A 21,534-nucleotide genomic window follows, 5' to 3' on the forward strand; every position below is an offset into this window, starting at 1 on the left:
TTATTCCCAGTACCCAGCATGGTCTGGCAAACAGTAGATGATATATATTTGCTTCAACAAATGAGAAAAAATTATATCTATTAGATTTTCAAGTTTTCTTTAAACTTCAGCCTGTCATCTGTTAGTGATTATTAACAATACCAACCCTGCCTGGTGCTGCTGGCTCACATCTGTGATCCTAACTTCTCAGGATGCTGAGATCTGAGGATCCTGGTTTGAAGCCAGCCCCAGCAGGAAAGTCTGTGAGACTCTTATCTCCAATTAACCACCATAAACAGAAAGTGGCGCTGTAGTCCAAAGTGGTAGAGTGCTAGCCTTGAGCAAAAGAGCTCAGGGACAGTACCCAGGCCCTGAGTTCAAGACCCATGATCATCAACAACAACAACAACAACAATAAAACACCAGAAAACACCAAAAAACAACAACCCAGGCCCAATGATACTTGATGAATGGAAGCTACCTTGAGACCATGAAGGGAGACGCTGCTAACTAGTAAAGATGTAAAAACAACAACAAAAATACCAGTCCCAAATGATATCTGAAATCTTAGTTGTAAGGATAATTGGTCCAAGAAGTTCTCTAGGGACACTACTCTTTGATTTTCTGCAACTCTGTTAGGAACTTTAGAGGACTTCTAAGCTCTTAAGATCTATGCTCTGAACTCAAGGCACCAGAGTCCTCAGTGCAGATAGATTAACAGCTGGTCTCTTTCTCCAGACAAAACTTTTTTGTTCTCATTGTCATCTCTCCATAGCCTTACAGCATCATCTTTTATTTTCCACTTGGAACAGTTATTGCCCAGTTCTAGAACTGCTTGGAAAGGACCATTTTTTCCCCTCTTCTTCGGTTTACCCCTTTAGTCCTTTATGTTGCAATCTGCTTGCTGTACTGAGCTCTCATATTTATGTTATTCCATGGTCTAGGATACATTTGCCATTTTCTACCAAAACTGTTCATTTATTAATTACTTTTTTTTTAAAGGCCAGGTACTCTACCAGAGACTAAAACTAGAGCTCAAGCACTACTTTTTTCCCTGTGAACATTACATTAGGAAAAATTCCATTATTGAAAGAATTTTGTAGTGAGTACCATGTGCACCCATCACCTGGATTTTTCTACTATTAACAGTTTCAAGTACTACATAATGAATGATATTTTGACCAACAAAAGGCAGCATACCCAACAGTCTCATTTGATTATACTCGAGCTGAAAATTCCTCTTATCTAATGACATCAGAGCTGTCATAACATTGCTGTGGTAATACTGGCCTGAACAAACCCAATTTACAGTACATACAATTATATAGTACATAATACTTAATCATAATACTTGCAATAAACCTGTTAGTGGTTCATGTATTTATGCTATACTGTTTGGAGTAAACGGCTTTAAAAATACACAATGAAAACGATATGCCATGTTATACACATGAGGAATAGCTTCATATATCACACACACTCTGTGTGTGTGTCTTTTTTCTTTCTTTTTTTGGGGGGGTGCTATGCTGGATATTGAAATCAGGACCTTGTACATGTTAGGCAAGTACTATACCACTAAGCTAGCACCAGGCTTACATATTCTTACATATTTAAGCAATACACAATATCATATGCCACATATGTTACATAGTGACATGAATATTATGTTATAGCACATCCTTATGTTCATCCATTAAATCTTTTTGTAAAAATGCATTTGAAAGTAAAATACAGATAATTAGTATACTTTTAAAAAATATTTCAGCATTGGTGTTTCAAAAGCTTACAGGGATTATAGTCTTAATTCTTAACAGTTCAGAGTTAAAGACAACTAGTCTGACATACATGTGTATTTACATCCTCCTTCCCTCCCTCCCCGCCCTCCCCTTGCCACCTCTGCCAATCTTGGGGCTTGAACTCAAGGCCTGTGTGCTATTCCTGAGCTATATTGCTCAAGGCTAACAATCTGCTACATGGGCCACACTGCACTTCTAAATTTCTTTTGTCAGTTGTGGGGCTTGAACTCTGGACCTGGGTGCTGTCCCTGAGCTCTTCAGTTCAAGGTGAGTGCTTTACTACTTGAGCCACAGCACCACTTCTGGTTTTCTGGTGGTTAATTGGAGATAAGAGTTGCATGGATTTTCCTGCCCAGGCTGGCTTTGAACCATGATCCTCAGATCTCTGCCTCCTGAGTAGCTAGGATTACAGCCATTGGTGCCTGGCTCACTTCTAATTTTTTGATAGTTAATTGGAGATAAGAGTCTTATGGACTTTCCTGCCTAGACTGGCTTTGACCCACTATCCTCAGATCTCAATCTCCTGAATAGCTACAATTAATAGGTGTGAGCCCCAGTAGCTGACTGATGCATTTTTTTAAATTGCTTTTTTTTTTTTTCTTTGTTGCTCATGAGGCTTGAACTGGGGGCCTATCCTCAGATCTCAATCTCCTGAATAGCTACAATTATAGGTGTGAGCCCCAGTAGCTGGCTGATACATTTTTTTAAGTTGCTTTTTTTTTTTCTTTGTTGCTCATGAGGCTTGAACTGGGGGCCTGGGCACTGTCCCTGAACTAATTTGCTCAAGGCTAGTGCTCTACCACTTTGAGCTAGCTCCACTTCCAGTTTTTGAGTGGTTAATTGGAGACAAGAGTCTCATGGAGACTTTTCTGCCCAGTCTGGCTTTGACCGGGTATTCTTAGATCTCAGCCTCCCAAGTAGCTTTGATTACAGGCATGAGCTGCCAGCACCTGGCAAGTTACTATTTTTAATAACATCTTTTGGTGAAACTTCACTAGACATCACAACTCATTGTAATCTTTAACTTCTGTGTGTTTAGACATTTTAATGTTTGCACTGTTCCATAGCATCATTTATAATTGGGCTAGCATTGTGATTTTCTAGGTCTTATTCCTTGCTTACTAAGCTATTTAGAGCCTCCAGGCTTTGGTCATATCGTATTCACTTATTTATCTATTTATTTATTTTTTGGGGGGTTCCGGTCATGGGGCCTTAACTCTGGGCGCTGTCCCTCAGCTCTTCAGCTCAAGGCTAGCGCTCTACCACTTGAGCCACAGCGTCACTTCTGGCTTTTTTTTTTTTTTTTATTGCTTATTTGGTGCTGAGGAATTGAACCCAGGGCCTCATGCATGCAAAGCAAGCGCTCTACCACTGAGCCACCTTCCCAGCCCTTAATCTGTTTATTTGTCCATTAGTTATCTATTTTTTTCACTTATGAAAATACTTAAACCTAGTATGTTTTTTCCGTCTGTCTGTGTGTCTGTGTGTCTGTCTGTCTGTGTCTGTCTGTCTGTCTGTCTATCTGCCTATCTTCTTCCTGCTGTCCTGGGGCTTGAACTCAGGGCCTGGGCATGGTTCTTGAGTTTCTTTTTGCTCAAGGCTAGCACTCTACCACTAAGCCACATTCCCAGCTCCAAGCCTAGTTTCTGACATAGCACCTTACATGTAAGTATTTAGTAAAAGTTTATGGATGAAGAATCTGCAAATTTACCAGAAGATGTATACAACTTTTACATGTCTTTAATTACATACCTCTGTGTTTATTTGTTTTTTTTTACACTCTCCCTCTCCCTCTCCTTCTCCCTCTCTCTCTCTCTCTCTCTCTCTCTCTCTCTCTCTCTCTCTCTCTGTATCTCTGTCTGTCTGTCTGTCTGTCTCTCTCTCGTACTAGTGGGATTTGAACTCAAGGTTTTGTACTTGCTGTATAGTGCTCTAACACCTGAACCATGCCTGTAGTCCTTTTACTCTGGTTTTTCAGATTGGGTTTCATACTTTTCCTCAAGTGAGCTTTAGATTGTGATCCTCCTACCTCTACTTCTTGAGTACTTGGGATTATAGGTGTGTACCAGCATACCTGGCCTTATGCTTTTTTTTTTTTTTTTTGAGAAGTAGCATTTATTTATCATTACTGGAGCTTAGTTTATGGAAGACATTTAGTAAATGTTAATCAGGTTCTATCCAGAAATGCTTATATATTTGCCATTGGCTTTATGTAACTGACCTAAATGTAAATAGTCAGCTAAATTCAGGTCGGAAAAGTTACATGTATAGGGGCTAAAATTAACTCAAGGGCTGTATGATTGAACAATCCTTTGAAAGAGAATTTAAAGATGAGATTTTAAGGGTTGTGGATGTAGCTCAGTAGTAGAATGTTTCTCTGACATGCACAAGGCCCTAGGTTTGATCCTCAGCACTGAAGATAAAAGATGAAAAGAGTAAAAGATATATAGTTTTGACTCTTATCTACCTTTAAATTACAGTGCAAACTTAGGCCATTTCTTTTTCTTTCTTTCTTTTTTTTTTTGTCAGCCGTGGGGCCTGAACTCAGGGCCTGGGCGCTATCCCTCAGCTCTTCAGCTCAAGGCTAGCGCTCTACCACTTGAGCCACAGCACCACTTCCGGTTTTTTTTTTCTTTTTGTTTATGTGGTGCTGAGGAATGGAACCCAGGGCCTCATGCATGCAAGGCAAGCGCTCTACCACTGAGCCACCTTCCCAGCCCTCTTTCTTTTTTTTTTTTATCTCAGTATTCCTACCTCTTAGTTTGAGGAGTTTAGGTTAGATGTTCTCTAAGTTGATTCTGGCTGTGGTGTTATGTGTATCTTAAAGTCTTTGATTATCTTGGTTCTTTTTTACCCAGTTGCTAAGGAATCCAGGTGATTGTGAGCAAATTCCTTCACTAAACTCATGCCCACTTTCATTCATTATGGAAAATAGCTTGAAAATTGGTGACTGCTTGAAAAGTGTCTTTTATCCTTTTTTCTACTTTAGTACTATATCTGTGCTTTTTTTTTTTTTTTTAGCTAGATCACTTCCTTTCCTTGACCAATATAAGTCTAGAGACTGAATAAAAATAGAGATTGTACTTTATAGGTGATGAGACATATAAGCTAATAATTAATAGATCTAGGACTTATACTCAGATTTCCTAACTTTGCCCAGTCATATATATATATATATATAAAACCTTACTAGTGGTCCTTTAGAAATATCACAGTGATCCTGCATTTATTACAAAGCCATTCAGTTGGCTCACAATTAATATTTGACTATAGCTAGTTCATAAATTATTAGGATCCCTTAGCCTCTGGAATATTGATTAAATGTAGTCTGTGTTTCTGTCTGTTGTATGTTTGTTATCTAGGTGGATTAGAAGAATGCCACTAAACTTTTATAGAACTTAATATTAAGTAAGCAGTATTTAAATGAGATGACCAAAGAGAGACTAAGCTGTCTTTTGAGATGATACATTTTTCTGTCATTGGAAATTTTCAAGCATAGGTAGGATAAACAACTAAAATGTTAACGGGTGTTAGATTTCAATAGATTTTGGGCTGTAATTTGGAATTGCTCTGAAATTTAGATCTACTTCTGAGATTTCTCTAAATACAGTAATGTGACTGAGAAATGAAGAAAAACTATTATCTGGAAGCCCTTCTGGGCATAGTCCTGGACTGGACATGAAGGGATTTTTATTCAATGAATCTGTTCATTAAAGGAGCTAGGAGGCTGGGAAGAGCTTCTCTAGGGTATCAGATGGCTGCAGGGGTATAATTTAGAAACTGGCAGCCTGGAGAGGGAAGATACACTTAAGAACTGATAAATTGGATGCTCTTTTAGGGAAGCTGAGGGACTTGATGGAGCAAAAGCAAATTTGGGAAGTAAAATTGGAAGAGAAATGGATAAAAAGCCCACTGTCCCAAGAATCAATCAGGATTAATAAAATTTTCCTTGCTTTTTAAATTTCTATTTATTTTTTTCTTTTGGCACTTGGGATGGAGCTCGGGGCCTTGTACACGCTAGGCAACCACACTACCCTGACATATGCATCTCCAGCTGTTTTTATTTTGTTTTGCTTTTTTTTGTACTGTTGAGGATTCAATCCAGGACTTGTGTATGCTAGGCAAGAGCTCTACCACTAAGCTACATTTTCAGCCAGTTTGATTTCTTTTGTTCAGAAAGAAAAAAAAAGCAAGGAGCAGTTGTTGAATTTGGCTTGAAAAGATAAGTTGGTTTTTTTTTTTGATCAGAGAAGGGAGACATCATTGACAGAGCATGGTGGTTTGTATGTATAATTAGATTAGACATTTCTGAGGCATACTTCGAATGTATAGTGCCTTATTTGTTAGGCACATCATGAAAGACTTTGAAGTTCTTTCATATATACTGCCAAACTTAAAAATAGATCATTTTGCTTGAATCAGTGGCTCACATCTGTAAACCTAGCTACTCAGGACGCTGAGATATGAGAATTGCAGTTCAAAGCCAGTAGGGTCAGGAAAATCGATGAAACTCTTACTGCCAATTGATCATCAAAAAGCTAGAAATGGAGATATGGCTCAAGTGGTAGAGCACTAGCCATGAGCAAAAAGCTCAAGGACAGGTACCCAGGCCCAGGAGACCCAGACAAACAAGTGCATACATGTGCACAAGTGTGCACACACAGACACAGACACACAGACACAGAGATCATTGTGCAAATTGAATTAGTTAAATATTTATTGAGTCTACTCAATAAGTTAGATCTCCTATGGGATGTTATTGAATTGCAAAGATAACAATATTGGTTGTAACATTTGAGGAACATTCTGGCTTCTGGAGAAGGCATACCTGTAAACAATTATAATGGAATAAAACAAATAGAAATGTATACATTGTCTAGGGGGAGAGTACATCAAATTTCTTGGTGGTCAGAACCCTTCCAAAATGGCAACCATAGAATTAGGCCTTGAAGACTGAGTGGATCCACAGCTTGAGGACAGGCAAATTGGCATTCTGGGAGAGATGACAGCAAGTGCAAAGGGACAGAGCTATTAAGCTATGACATACTTAAAGAAGTTTTAGATGGGTGTAACTGGAGTGAAGGGGAAGTTGGAGTAGTAGGGTGAAAAATGAGAGGGATAGATGGACTTTTCATTAGTTTTTATTCTTGGGCATATCAGTAAATTAAAAAATATAGATCAGTGATGTGTTTTAAGATCATTGATGGCTCTTGAAGATTGAGGAAAAAGCTGTACGTGGGAGATAAGTAGTTCTTCATTTTTTAGAAAATGCTAAAAAGGCCAGGCACTAGTGGTTTATGCCTATAATCCTAGTTATTCAGGAGGCTTGAGATCTAAGTATTGAGGTTTGAAGCCAGTCTGGGGCAAAAAAAAAGTCTGGGAAATTCTTCAGTTAACCAGTAAAAAGCTTTTCTGAAGATGTGGCATGAGTGGTAGAGCACTAGCTATGAGTGGGAAAAGTCATGAGTGAAAAAGCTTGATGAGAGTAAAATTCCCTGAGTACAAGCCATGGTATATGCAAACACACACAGAAAGAAAGGAAGAAAGAAAGAAAGAAAGAAAGAAAGAAAGAAAGAAAGAAAGAAAGAAAGACATTTTTTTTGTTTGTTCATAGAATTTAAATAGTTGATTATTGAAGCAGTGTATTCAGATGTGGCTGGTATTGGAAATGACTAATTTCTTTTTTATGCCAGTACTGGAGCTTGAACTCAGGGCTTCTTGTTCTCCCTTAGCTTTTTCACTCAAGACTGGCACTGTGCTACTTGAGCCACAGCTGTCTCTCCAGCTTTTTGCTGTTTAACTGGAGAGAAGAGTCTCACAGACTTTTCTACCTCAGTTGGTTTCAAACTGCAACCCTAAAATCTCAGCCTCCTGAGTAGCTAGGACTATAAGGTATGAACCACCAGTATCTGGCTGGAATTATTAATTTTAAGAATACAGAATTTTAGTTTCAACTCAGCCATACTAAATCAAAAGTTGTGAGGGGGTCAGGCCATAGTACCTATATATTTTAAAAGTTCCTGGTGATAATTACACTTTTTATATGTGATACTGAAGTTTGAGTTCAGAGTCCTGTGCTTCTAGGCAGGTATTCTTCCACTTGAGCCATACTGCCAGTCTATGTTTTGCTTCAGTTATTTTTCAGGTGGGGTCTTGAGTTTTTTTTTTTTTTTGGGCCCGGTTGTGGGGCCTGAACTCTGGGCCTAGGCGCTGTCCCTCAGCTCTTCAGCTCAAGGCTAGCACTCTACCACTTGAGCCACAGCGCCACTTCCGGCTTTTTTTCGTTCTGCTTATGTGATGCTGAGGAATTGAACCCAGGGCCTCAGGCATGCAAGGCAAGCACTCTACCACTGAGCCACCTTCCCAGCGGGGTCTTGAGTTTTATGCTGAGACCAATCTCAGACAATTATCCTACCTACTTCCAGAATACTTAGAGCCACAGTTTTGTAGTGCTCTCACTCTCTCTCTCTCTCTCTCCCTCCCCCTCCCTCCCTCCCTCCTTCTCTCTCTCCCTTTCTCTCTCTCTCCCCCTTTCCTCCCCTTCCCCCTCTGTCCTGGGCTTGAACTCAGCCTAAGTGCTGTCCCTGGGCTTTTGCACTCAAGGCTAGTGCTCTACCACTTTGAGCCACAGCACCACTTCTCGTTTTTTCTGGGGGTTAATTGGAGATGAGTCTCATTGACTTTCTTCCCTAGGCTGGCTTCAAACTGTAATCCTCAGAGTAGCTAGGATTATAGGTGTGAATCACCGGTGCCCAGCTTGCTTCTTAAAAATTGTATTCCTTCTGCTTTCCAGAAGCATTTAAAAATTGCCAGTAAATTCAGCAGGATAATTATCTTCTTGACCATCATATATTTTACACAGACCTAATTTTAGAGGACAGAGATACTAGAGAAATGATTTAATCTAGGAGTAGAAAACCTTACTTGTAAAGGACCAGATAGTAAGTGTTGCAGGTTTGTGGGCATACAGTCTCTTGCATTTACTCAGCTCTGCCAGTGTAACCTGAAACTGCAGATAGTACATAAATTAATGAATCATGACTGAGTTCCAGTGAAACTATGTATAAAAAGAGTAATTTTATTAGGTGCTAGTGCCTTATACTTGTAACCCTGAAATTAATAGGACCATGATTCAAAGGCAGCCTAGGGGGGAAAAAAAAAGTTGGTGAGGCCCCTTCTTAACCAGTAGCTGTAAACTGTGGTGCATACCAGTCATCCTAGCTCTGTGGGTGAATGAGATGGAAAGAATTGCAGTTCTGGGAGCTGGGAAGGTGGCTCAGATGTAGAGCACTTGCCTTGTATGTGTGAGGCCCTGGGTTCGATTCCTCAGCACCACATAAGCAAAAGGAAAAAAGCTGGAAGTGGCACTGTGGCTCAAGTGGTAGAGCTCTAGCCTTGAGCTGAAGAGCTGAGGGACAGCGCCCAGGCCCAGAGTTCAGGCCCCATAACCGGACCCCCCCCCCCCCCCCAAAAAAAAAAAAAAAAAAGAATTGCAATTCTGTGTTAACCTGGGCAGAAAAATCCACAAAACTCCATCTCAACAAAAGAAGCTGGTATGGTGGTAAGTACTTGTCATCCCAGTACGTGAAAAATAGGAGGATTATGGTATAGGAACATGCCTGGGCAAGAAATAAGATCCTAATCTCAAAACTAACCAATAGATAAAAAGGGCTGGAGGTGTGGCTTAGTGATGGAATACCCTGCCTAGCAAATGTAAGGCTCTGAGTTCAAACCCCAGTATGTTCTCCACAATAAAAACAAAACAAAAACAAACCAGCAGTTTTTCCAGTAGTCCATTCCAAAGGTTTGCAAAGTAAAAGGTTGCAAGAGAACTCACTACATGGAATGATGTTAAGGTTTTCATTTAAACTTTATATAGGTCAATAAATGAACCCAGGAGGCTAAGGAATTTCTCTAAAGTTAGTATTACTGGTTTCCCCTCTTAGTTTTTTTTCTGGGCCAAATTTCTGCTCTTCAGTGATCTATCTGTTATAACTGATAAATCTGTTTTCTCTAGTATCTCAGATATAGGAATGCAGAAAAAAACAAAAAAACAAAAAACAGAATCCTTTTGAATTTTGCAGTGATTGGCACATGGTAGGCATTTACAATAGGTAAGTATTGACAGAATAGGCTAGTAGTATTCAAGGACTGTTCTAGCAGTAGGACTTTACATTATTAGTATGTATTCTCTGACATTTTAACATATATTTCTTGTGTTCAAAAAATAAACAGATTATGTTCTTTCTTCTGATTTCAGTAGCTGCTGCTGGTGGTGACAATGTCAAGTAACGGCCTAGATACTCAGGACAAACCCCCAGCCCCTCCGATGAGAAACACCAGCACTATGATTGGAGCTGGCGGCAAAGACACTGCAACCCTAAACCATGGTTCCAAACCTCTGCCTCCAAACCCAGAGGAGAAGAAAAAGAAGGATCGATTTTACCGATCCATCTTACCTGGAGATAAAAGTACAGTATTTCATCTCTTTGTCATGATTTATATGCTTAAAAAGAGTTTTCTTTTATTACCTAGATAAAAGACCTGACCTTCGTCTTGACTTGATTTTTCTTTAATACCTCTTATTATTAACTAAATTTTAAAAAATAGTTTGTTTACTTAGTGCCAGTACTGGACCTTGAATTCAGGACCTTGTGTTCTTGCTTGGCTTTAAAGCTGAAGGCTGGCACTCTTAGCATTTGAGCCATGCCTCCACTTCCAGCTTTTTGTTGGTTAATTAGAAATGAGAGTATCCTAGATTTGTCTGCCCTATCTGGCTCTGAACCTTGATTCTCAGATCTCTGTCTCCTGCTCAGCTAGAATTAAAGGTGTGAGGCGACTGGCACCCAGTTTCTGTGTATTATTTATTTGAACTCATGGCCTTGTTTGCTAGGCAAGTGATCTATTAGTTGAGCTGTGTCCCCCTCCTTTTTTCTTTAGTTATTTTATAGATGGGCTTTGCTGTGCTCTTTCCTTTCCACCTCAGCCTGTCCTAAGGTGGTCATCTTTCTATCTCCACCTCTCATGTAGGTGCCTGCCACCACAACTTCTAGGATCTAACTTCTAGTTTTTGGCCTTAAATTACTATCCTATTTCTACTTCCCAAATAGTTGGGATTATAGGCATGAATCACCATGCCCAGCCCTACCTTTTTTTTTTTTTTTTTTTTTGGGTCCAGTCTTGGGGCCTGAACTCTGGGCCTGGGCACTGTCCCTCAGCTCTTCAGCTCAAGGCTAGCACTCTACCACTAGAGCCACAGCGCCACTTCTGGCTTTTTTCTTTTTGCTCATGTGGTGCTGAGGAATCGAACCCAGGGCATCATGCATACAAGGCAAGTGCTCTACCACTGAGCCACCTTCCCAGCCCCAGCCCTACCTTTTATTTTCTGATTAACTGTTTTTTAAAATTTTTCCTTCTTAAAGTGGCTGAAGCCAAATGCAAAATAGAACATTGCGCAGAACTATCTCTGAGCATAATTCTAAGAGAGTTATTATGCTCTTAACAGATTTTTGACAGTTTTTGTTTCCAGCTTCTACTTTTATTTATTAGTTATTATAAAGGTGATCTACACGGCTGGGAATGTGGCTTAGTGGTAGAGTGCTTGCCTAGCATGAATGAAGCCCTGGGTTCAATTTCTCAGTACAACATAAGCAGAAAAGGCTGGAAATGGCACCATGGATCAAATGGTAGAGTGTTAGCCTTGAGCAAAATAAGCTCAGGGACAGTGCTCTGGCCCTGAGTACCCCAGGAGTGACAAAAAAATAAATATAGGTGGTGTACACAGGAGTTACAGTTACATAAATCAAATAATGAGTACATTTCTTTTTTGGGTATTGTAATTTCAGGCAATTTAAGGCTACTTATTTTCTTTTCAAGGTTTTTAAATGCTTTGAAATCACAAGGCAGAAATAAATTTGAAATGTCTTCACTTGCAAGATTTTTTTCCCCAAATTAGTTTTATTTGGAATACTTAAAAAATTGTTTGTTGCCTTGTGTTCATTTGGATTTCCTGACCTGATACAACACCCAGATTTGGGAATTAAATATCAGTAAAAATATCAAGAAATGGCTGAGAGGGCTGGGAAGGTGGCTCAGTGGTAGAGCACTTGCCTTGCATGCCAGAGGCCCTGGGTTCGATTCCTCAGCACCACATAAGCAAAAAGGAAAGAGCCGGAAGTGGCGCTGTGGCTCAAGTGGTAGAGCGCTAGCCTTGAGCTAAAGAGCTGAGGGACAGCGCCCAGGCCCAGAGTTCAGGCCCCATGACCGGACAAAAAAAAAAAAAAAAAGAAATGGCTGAGAATGAAGGAAACAGAGATAACTAGGACTCACCAGGAGTTTACAGTAAGTGATACTGATGCTTGAACTCAGTGCCTTATGCTTTCTTTTGGCTTTTTTGCTCAGAGCTGGTACTCTAGTACTTCAGCCATACTTCCACTTCAGACTTTTTGCTGATTATTTGGAGATAAGAGTCTCCTATATGTGTCTTCCTGGGTGAGTTTCAAATTCCAGTTCTCAGATCTCAGCCTCCTGAATAGCTAAGATTGTAGATGATAGCTACTGTTGCCTGGCTTATTTCCCTCTTACCAGTAAAACTTCCAGAAGAGTAGTCAGGATCTCAACAATTCAACTGGAAAAATCACCAATATCCTTATATACAAGGTAGTACAAAATAGAGGCTTTTTTCCCCCTTTTATGTGTTAGATGACTGCTGATCTAAAGTAAAGTTCCTATTTATCCTTGTAAAGGCTCTGTTCTTATGGCTTGCTGAAGAATTATCTCTAAATAGTTGTCATTAGCTTCTGATTCTCGTCTATCACTTTCAAGAAAGTTAAAAGGTAACTCACAAAGAGAATTTCCCCAAATTATTTATCTCATAAGGACTTGTGTCTTAAAATATATAAAGAATGATTATAATTCAAAAGATACTATAACTCAGTTTAAAAATGAGCAAAAGATCTTAACAGACTTCTCCAAAGGAGTTGTACAAATGGCATATATGCACACAAAAAGATGCTCAATATCTTTGTCTATCCGGGAAATACAAATCAAAACTATAAGATCTACTTTACATCCTCTAGAATGACTATAAGAAAAAAGGCAGATAATAGCAAATGTTTCTGATGTTGTAGAGCTATTGCTACCCTTAACAGTTGCTGATTGGAATGTAAAGTGAATGTACCATTTCAGCAAATGGTTTGGCAGTTCCTCAGAAGGTACAATATAGAGATATCATATGACTCAGAGGTTTCCTCCAAGGAGAAATGAGACATATTCACACAAAACCAGTTCATTAATGGTTTATAGCAGCATATTATTCAAACCCCAAAGTAAAAATACCTAAATGTTCGTTGTCTAATGGATGGATATGAAATGTGATGTATCCATATAATAAAATGTTATTTTGCTAACAAAAAAGAAGTCCTAAGCTATGCTGCAACATAGATGAACCTTGAAAATACTGTGCTAAGTGAAAGAAGCCATTCATAAGGGATCACATCGTGTTGGATTTCATTTATATAAATTGTTTAGAAAAGGTAAATTCATAGACAAAAGATATATTGGTACAGAGTCAAGTAACTCACATCTGAGATTTGAGGATTTCATTTCAGTTCAGTTCAAAGCCAGCCTGAGCAGGAAGTTTCATGAGACTTTTTTTTTTTTTTTGCCAGTCCTGGGGCTTGAACTCAGGGCCTGGGCATTGTCTCTGAGCTGCCTTTTGCTCAAGGCTAGTGCTCTACCACTAGAGCCACAGTGCCACTTCTGGCTTTTTCTACTTATGTGGTACTGAAGAATTGCACCCAGGGCTTCATGCATGCTAGGCAAGCATTCTACCACTAAGCCATATTCCCAGCCCCTTCATGAGACTCTTCTCAAAGCATTCACCAAAAAGTCAGAAGTGGAGGTGTTGCTAAAGTGGTAGAGCACTAGCCTTGTGCACAAAAGTTCAAGAACAGCATCTAGGTCCTGAGTACAAGCCCTAGAACTGTTGCGCGTGCGCGTGCACGTGCGCGCACACACACACACACACACACACACACTCTTTATTAGTGTAGAGGGGAAGGAGCAGATAGCATTAGAGGGAGAGAGCTAAGAGGTTCAGTTTCTTTTTGGAGTGATGAAATGTCCAGAATTTATTGTGGTGATATTTTCCAAGCATTGAGAAAATGCTAAAACTGTTGAATGTGAACTGTATGGGTGAATTATTGTAGTGTGTGAATTATATAAAGCTAGTTTTTCAAAAAACAAAAACAGAAGATTGTTACCTGAAGCAACAGGTAGAAGCAGCAACATCATTGGAACTGAACACTTCAGACAACCTTAAATCTTGAATGGGATAATGAGGGTCTAGATGTCTGTGTTATAGTCTTCTCATATAAGTTGGGTTTGTATTAGTTGCTTCTATAAGCATCAATGCCTTCATCTTTAAAAAAAAAAAAAGTCAGCCAGGTACTGGTAGCTTGTGTTTATAATCCTAGTTATTCAGGAAGCTGAGATCTGAGCATGGTTCAAAGCCAGTCCAGGCAGGAAAGCCCATGAGACTCTTTATCTCCACTGAAGCACCAAAAAGGCCAGAAATGGAGCTGTGGCTCAAGTGGTAGAGTGCTAGCCTTGAGCAAAAGAACCTCAGTAACAATGCCCAGACCCTGAGTTCAATCCCTAGGACTGGCACCAAAAATGAAAATGTTAGAATAGAGCATCAGATTATGTGCAGTTTCTTTTAGCTTAGAAATCCTATAATTATATCAAAGAGGTACTGCAAAGATGTCATTGGATAAGTCTTGACTATGTAGGTGAAAAGAAAATAGGCTATTATGAAGTACTTTAATCAGTGATAGAGTAGACCTAAATGTTCTTTTGGAAATACTGAGTGCCTCCTGTAGGCCAAATCTAGTCTGAAAATAAGTATCACCCTCAAAGACCAAGGCCTCAAAATGTATCTCAGTAGGTTGAAAATGCAGTAGAAAACTGAGAGTTAGGAGTTCTTGCAAAATGACGTAATAACCTCTTTCATTCTCTTGTTACTAATTTTCTATAGATACCTGGAGCACATTGATTTTACCCTTCTGCTTTAGGAACATTGATGGCTATTGCTAATAAATACATAAAAATAAAAAAATAACAAAAAACTGAAGTTTTTCCTTTTGTTTAGAAATTTTGCTCAGCCAACAACCTAGAGGGACACAGCAGTGTAGGATAATCTTGGAAGTGGTATGCCCTGCACCTACTATTTGAGAATTTATATTTGCTACATAGAGAATTGGTCTGAGAACCTAAACCAAGTCAGCCTCTGGCATTTAACTCTGTGATTTATTTTAAAAATAACACTTAATTCTAATATCCTCATCTGTAAAGTGTGAATAATCATGGTTCCCATCTACTGTATCATTAGTAGGTTTTTTTCTGCCATTTGACACAGTGAATGCAAAAACATTTTCTAAACTGCAAAACAATACACTTAGAAGGTTTATGGTTTTTTTTTTTTGTTGTTTTTTTGTTTTTTGTCAGTCATGGGGCTTTTACTGTCCCTTGACATTTTTCACTCAAGGCTAGTGCTCTATCACTTTGAACCACAGTGTCACTTCCAGTTTTCTGGTGGTTAATTAGAGATAGTAATTACACAGACTCTCCTGCCCAGTCTGGCTTTGAACCACAATCCTCACATCTCAGCCTCCTGGATAAGTAGGATTGCAGGCATAAGCTACTGGTGCCTGGCTGGTTTATGTATTTTTAAGAAATTTCATTTACTATTTTGTCTGATTCTCACAGTTTATTTTCCATTGGGGAGCCTAAGGCTTAGAAAATAATGAATAGTTCAAGGTCTCATAGGGAGAAAGTTGCAAGAGTGAGTGTGGGAACTAAAGTCTTCCTAAAATATCTATTCCATCATCACATAGTACTGTAACTTGGTTAGCTACTCTGAACCTTGATTACTCACCCATAGTACTTTAAAAAAATATAAATGCCTGGTTCTACCTATACTTTGGAACAGAATTGTGTCTGTATGTAGACAAGAAAGAGTTCTTTTCAGACTATAGTTGGTTGAGATCTGGTACTGGGAAGAATGTCTGTGGGTATTACCTAATGCTGACCTTCAGTATGGCCTCAGTGTGTGCCTGGGGGATATACACATGATTGGAAGAAGAAGCCATAATTGAAGGGATGTAATAAGTGGCGCTGAGTTGCAGAATTCCATGTGGAAAGCCTGGTTCCTGTGGTTAGGACCTGGAGCCTTTGGTTTATTCGAAGAAGTCTTGCAGCATTTAGTTTGGAATCTTTTTCTGGCTACATTTTCATGACCAGAGTGGAATTCTCTGAGCTTGGGAAGAGTTTAGCAAAGTTAATTTTAACATTGGACTGCATCAGTGTTTATCTCTCCCAAGTTTGGAATTTTTTTACTGCTTTGCGCTAAGATTCTCTCAGTTGAGCCAATGAGAGGTGCTGCTTAAAAATAATTTTAAAAATAAATAAGGCCAGTGACTTGTGCTAAAACTTTGGTGGCTATCCTGAAACATGTTACTTTGCAGGGTTAACTTCAGTTTCTCAAGCCATCAGAAAACCAAGTAGACTAGGCCACGAATATGGCTTAAGTTGGGATAGGTGATGTCAAGTTTCTCTCCCTACTTTATTTCCTCAAACCTAAGCTCTCTAATAGTGTCCTCAAACCTAAGCTCTCTAATAGTGTCCTCAAACCTAAGCTCTCTAATAGTGTCCTCAAACCTAAGATCTCTAATAGTGTGAAATCAGGTGATTGTTTCTTCTTTCTAATCTCAGCCGTATTTCCATACTTTGATGAATTGGTTGAGAAATACCAGTGTCTTGAGAAATCTTGTTAGTTTCTCATATTTCTCTTACTAATGATTACTTATATTTGTAAAGCTTATAGTTTACAATGCCATACATTTTCTTTAATTAATTGATCCTCAAAATAAAAATAGAAACACTAAGAATAATAAAACAGTAAACAGATAAGTTGATGTTAGGGAAATGAACCCTAAGATATGTATTCAGGTGTTTTTTTCTTTCATGTGATTGTTTCTAACACATTTATAAGATTATTTCTTTGTTGCTTTGCATGTCCCTCCCCCACGGTATAACCCCTGCTTTCACTGTATTTGATGTTGGTATAATTTGTGGAGGGGAAGGGAAAAAACAAATCGTTTAAATAGGGATACAGGTGGACCCATTGCAACAATGAGATGTACAAGTTGTTATGTCGAAACGAACTTTACAACTTTGGTGGGGGGAGGGGGGGAGGAGGATTGGGTGGGGGGGGCAGGGGGAGGATGGGAAGGGATGGGAAGGTGCTACAATGCTTGATACGAAATGTACTCATTATCTTGCCCATGTAATTGTAACCCCTCTGTACTTCTGTATTTTCACAATTAAAAAAACAGTAAAAATAGAAACAATAGATACTAGAACATAATTCTTCAGCCTCCACTTATAGAATGTCTGTTAGGGAAGTGGTGCTGTAGCTCAAGTGGTAGAGCGCTTGCCTTGAGCTGAAGAGCTGAGGGACAGCGCCCAGGCCCAGAGTTCAAGCCCCACTACCGACCAAAAAAAAAAAAAACATAGAATGTCTGTTAGGTTGTATTAGGAGCTTTGATGCTTGTGAAACACACCAGTTGCTTTAGGTGGATAAATATTTCCTTGTATAGACATAATTGCAGTTTACAGTAGTTTATTTACTTGTCGAAGGACATCTAGGTAGGGAATGGCAGAGCTGGGATTGGACCTTTATTTGATTTGATCCCAAGGACTTTTATACAATATAAGTACTCATGGGTTTAGCAAATCAGTTTGGTTACATGCTGCATAAAATTCATGAAGTCTGAATTTGAACCAGTGTCTTTTGACTTTTAGACTGCTCTATTTTGTTCTTCTTCCTCTTCCTACTCCTCCACCTCCTCTTCTTCCTCCTCCTCCTCCTCTTTTTCGTCTTCCTCTTTCTCCTCTTCTTTCTCTTCTTCCTCTTCCTCTCCTCCTCCTCCTCCTCTTCCTCTTTCTTCTTTCTTCTTTGTATTGGGCTTGAATTCTGGGCCTGGGTGCTGTCCTGAAGCTCCTCAGCTCAAGGCTAGGGCTCTACCACTTAAGCCTTAGCACCATTTCCGGTTTTCTGGTGGGTATTTGGAGATAAGAGTCTCATGGATGTTCCTATCTGGGCTGGCTTTGAACCGCAATCCTCAGATCTCAGTCTCCTTAGTAGGTAGGATTACAGGCATGAACCACCAGTGCCCAGCTCCCTCTTTCATTCTTAAAAGCATTTGGATACTACAAAGAGTTTGAAGTCTTCCAACTTAGAGTCTTTTGCACTAGTGCTTTCAGTAGAATTGATTTAGTTTGTTTTTAATGAATGCAGTCATCCTATTTGTTGTTATATTCACTTAGTCTCCAATATGGAAAAGATACAATATAGAAGAAACTCTAAAGCTAGATGTTATGACATGCCTATATAGTCTCAGCTAATGGAGACACTGAGGCACAAGGGTTACTTGAACCAAGGAGTTTGAAATCAGCCTGGGTAACAAAGACAAGGACGCTCTTTAAAAAAAAAAAAAAAAATGCTGTGCTTAGAATTTTAACATCTATGGGCTGGGAAGGTGGCTCAGTGGTAGAGCGCTTGCCTTGCATGCATGAGGCCCTGGGTTCGATTCCTCAGCATCACATAAGCAGAAAAAAAAAAAAAGCTGGAAGTGGCACTGTGGCTCAAGTGGTAGAGCACTAGCCTTGACCTGAAGAGCTGAGGGACAGCGCCCAGGCCCAGAGTTCAGGCCCCACGACCAGACCAAAAAAGAATTTTAACATCTGTGACTCATTTTTTTTTGGGGGGGGGGGTCACTCTTATTTTTTCCTTTGTGACATTTGGTAAGTTCCTTTACCATTCTTAGCCTTTGTAATCTTACCTGTGATATGGCTAAGTAATAATTACAGAGTTGCTAAAAGGTATATAGGATTAAAGATGTGAAAAAAGTTCAGGAGTGGTGGTACGCACAGCACCAGGTGACATAGGCAATAGAATCAGGGCAGCTTGGGCTATAGAGTGACATTCTTGCCTTAAAAAAAAAAAAGGACATAAAAAATACTGTGTAAACGCAGTCTTGTTAAGAGTTGGTCGTACTTTTGGTGGCACTCATGCATTATTATTGCTTACATTCTTCAGAATTCTTATGAGACTTATAAAATAATTCTGAACACAGTTCTCCCAACATGGGATTAAGGAATGGCCTTTTCTCTCCCTAAATATAGGCTTCCTGTTGATTTAGACAGAGCTAATGGGAAAGCCAGATTAAATGATTTTGGGCGCTAAGACTAAGCAGACCCAAGTACTAGTTTGCCAAAAAAGATCTTAAAGAGTTCTTTCTAATGTGAGAAGCAGAATTCTCTAAACTCTGGGTATGGACAAATGAAATATTTGAAACAAATCAGTCAAAAGAGATAAGGGGTATAATTGAAGAGCTGAAGATTTGATCAGGTAGACTGAGTCTTCTACCAAGTGTTCTGTGATTTCAGGCAAGTCAGAGCTTACTTCCCAGGGCCTCTTTCTTCTGCGAGTGGAATTAGATGGTTTAAGGTCATTTCCTAGTATTTTCTAAGATGTTTCTGAACTAAATAAATTCTGTGGTAGGTTATGTTTGGGATTTAGAAGCATAATGATCTTAATTAAAAGCCAAGATTTTGGTTTTAAGATTATAATATTATATATATATATATATTTTTTTTTGAAATGGCAAGAACTCATTCAAGACAGGAAATGAGTAAGATACACAGTAGTGTAGCAGACTCAGTGCCTTGGGAATTCATAGAGGAAGGAAAGGTTAGGAAATCTTTTCTGGATGAAGTAGAACTTGAATCAGTAAAGATGACCAGAACAGGAGAAAAAAAGTGAGGAGTTAGGAGTGTGTGAGACATTTTAAAGGTCCCAGAGCAAAGAGTGACTAGTAGAGGTGGGCTAACTTTAGCATTGCCTTCTATGTTCACATGAATAATATACAATATAAATAATATGTAATATATAACAGTATACTACATATAATATGTATTTGTAAGATCTAAATGAAACATGAATTTGCTTGTACTTTCCTGAAACCTTTAAAAGGTAATAGATCAGGAAGAATTTAGAAATAGAAAGTAGTTCCCAACAGAAAGCAGTTCCAAAGCCCTGACACATGTCCTACATATTCTAACTATGAACAAGACAGATGGAATTGTAGCATAATGAATGCTTGACTTGGGCCCTGGTATAACCCTTAACCTTCTCTCTCTCAAAGCAGCTGCTTCTGGAGGACAATTGCCAAATGCAAAAATAGCTTAAACCCTAGCAATTGGCATGGAGGCAAATGGTTCTCATAAAGATACTGAGGAAAAAACTTTAGGGATCAGACCTGGGTTCAGATCTCAGCCCTCATTAGCTAATGATGAAATTATTCAGTGTTTCCATTTGTAAAATGACTTTCAGTAATATTTAGCTCATATGATTGTAAGAATAAAGGGAAATAATGTATACTACTGTACACATACAGTAAGTTCATAATATTTCTTGATTGGTACATCAAGTTTGTTTTCCTAATTCAACTTGAAATTCTTCAGAAGTACTAAGCTAGAATGTTAAAGGCCTTGCTTTTATTTCACTTGCTTAACAACTGCCAGCAAATTTGTGCCACAATTTCCTAATCTGTGAGAGAATTTGCCTATCAGGATCATTATTTGAAGTAATAGCTATGAAATGACAGTTAAAAACTCTTAGGAAAATGTCATCTTAGGAAGAAATCTAGGTAGAGTGCTTGTTTCCCTGATTAAATAGATACAGAGTGTAGGAGGTGGCATAGCCCTAAAGACCATCCTGTCTGTCCTTGTCGTTCAGATGGGGGAGGCGAAGAACCTAGACTACACTATGGTGAGATAAAGGTGAAACTGGCTTAATACTTTTGATCCTCTTGTGTTTTCCTTCCCATTTTACATGCCCTGTGCATTTACTTCAATCCAGGTCCATAGTTGGTCTGTAAATACATATGTGAACTAGATAGACTTTGCCTTCTACAGGAGCTTATGAGTTCAGTGAGAAGCTAAAGTAAGTCTAAAAGCTTAATGATGTACTTTTAAAATTTCCCTTTCCCTATTTCTCTTGTAGCAAATAAGAAGAAGGAGAAGGAGCGGCCAGAGATTTCTCTTCCTTCAGATTTTGAGCACACAATTCATGTCGGTTTTGATGCTGTCACAGGGGAGTTTACAGTAAGTGGCTATATGCTGTTAAAGGTGATACTATATCATCCTGATGCTTCTTTGTTTGCCCAAGACCCTTATTTCTATATCCTTTCATTCATGAGAGGATCAGTTACTGAATCTCCACTTTGCATCTAGAGAAGGTTTTATATTTATTATTATTATTTTTTAATGGAACCCAAGGTTTTGAATACTCTCCCACTGATCTATATATCCCTCTACCTTCCCACCAGTCCAAACAAACCTTTCTTTAGGGAAATCATGATAGCAGGGTCTGTATGGGGCACTGATGATACAGGAATAAACCAGACATGGTCTCTACTCTAAAGGAGGTAAAGCCTGGTGAAGTGACAAACATCTTAGGATCTGATGCCCACAATAAGGAGAATATTATAAAAATAAGCTTGTGGGAATTCTGAGGGAATGGAATAACTACGAGCTCCTCTTAAGCTGCTAGTAGATAGCAGGATTAGATCTGATTTTCTTTTAGGTTCCCTTGGAACTATATCTTCCTGAAAACTTTGCATATTTCTTTTGT

General features: G+C 39.0%; 1 protein-coding gene across 5 annotated transcripts in view; it reads left to right on the top strand.

The window, feature by feature from the left end:
- The window catches only part of Pak1 (p21 (RAC1) activated kinase 1), a 144,992-nt gene that overhangs the window by 66,788 nt on the left and 56,670 nt on the right, over window positions 1-21,534 (top strand). For 4 of the 5 annotated variants that reach the window (XM_042689042.1, XM_042689045.1, XM_042689043.1 and 1 more), the window contains 2 exons: window positions 10,036-10,246; window positions 20,905-21,005. In XM_042689042.1, the coding sequence (XP_042544976.1) occupies window positions 10,057-10,246; window positions 20,905-21,005 (291 nt within the window). In that variant the 5' untranslated portion in view covers window positions 10,036-10,056. The remainder of the gene's footprint in view (window positions 1-10,035; window positions 10,247-20,904; window positions 21,006-21,534) is intronic. The other variant, XM_042689044.1, reaches the window with a different exon arrangement.

Source organism: Dipodomys spectabilis, unplaced genomic scaffold (assembly GCF_019054845.1).
Source record: "Dipodomys spectabilis isolate Male_0828 unplaced genomic scaffold, ASM1905484v1 ptg000003l, whole genome shotgun sequence".
Taxonomy (NCBI): domain Eukaryota; kingdom Metazoa; phylum Chordata; class Mammalia; order Rodentia; family Heteromyidae; genus Dipodomys; species Dipodomys spectabilis.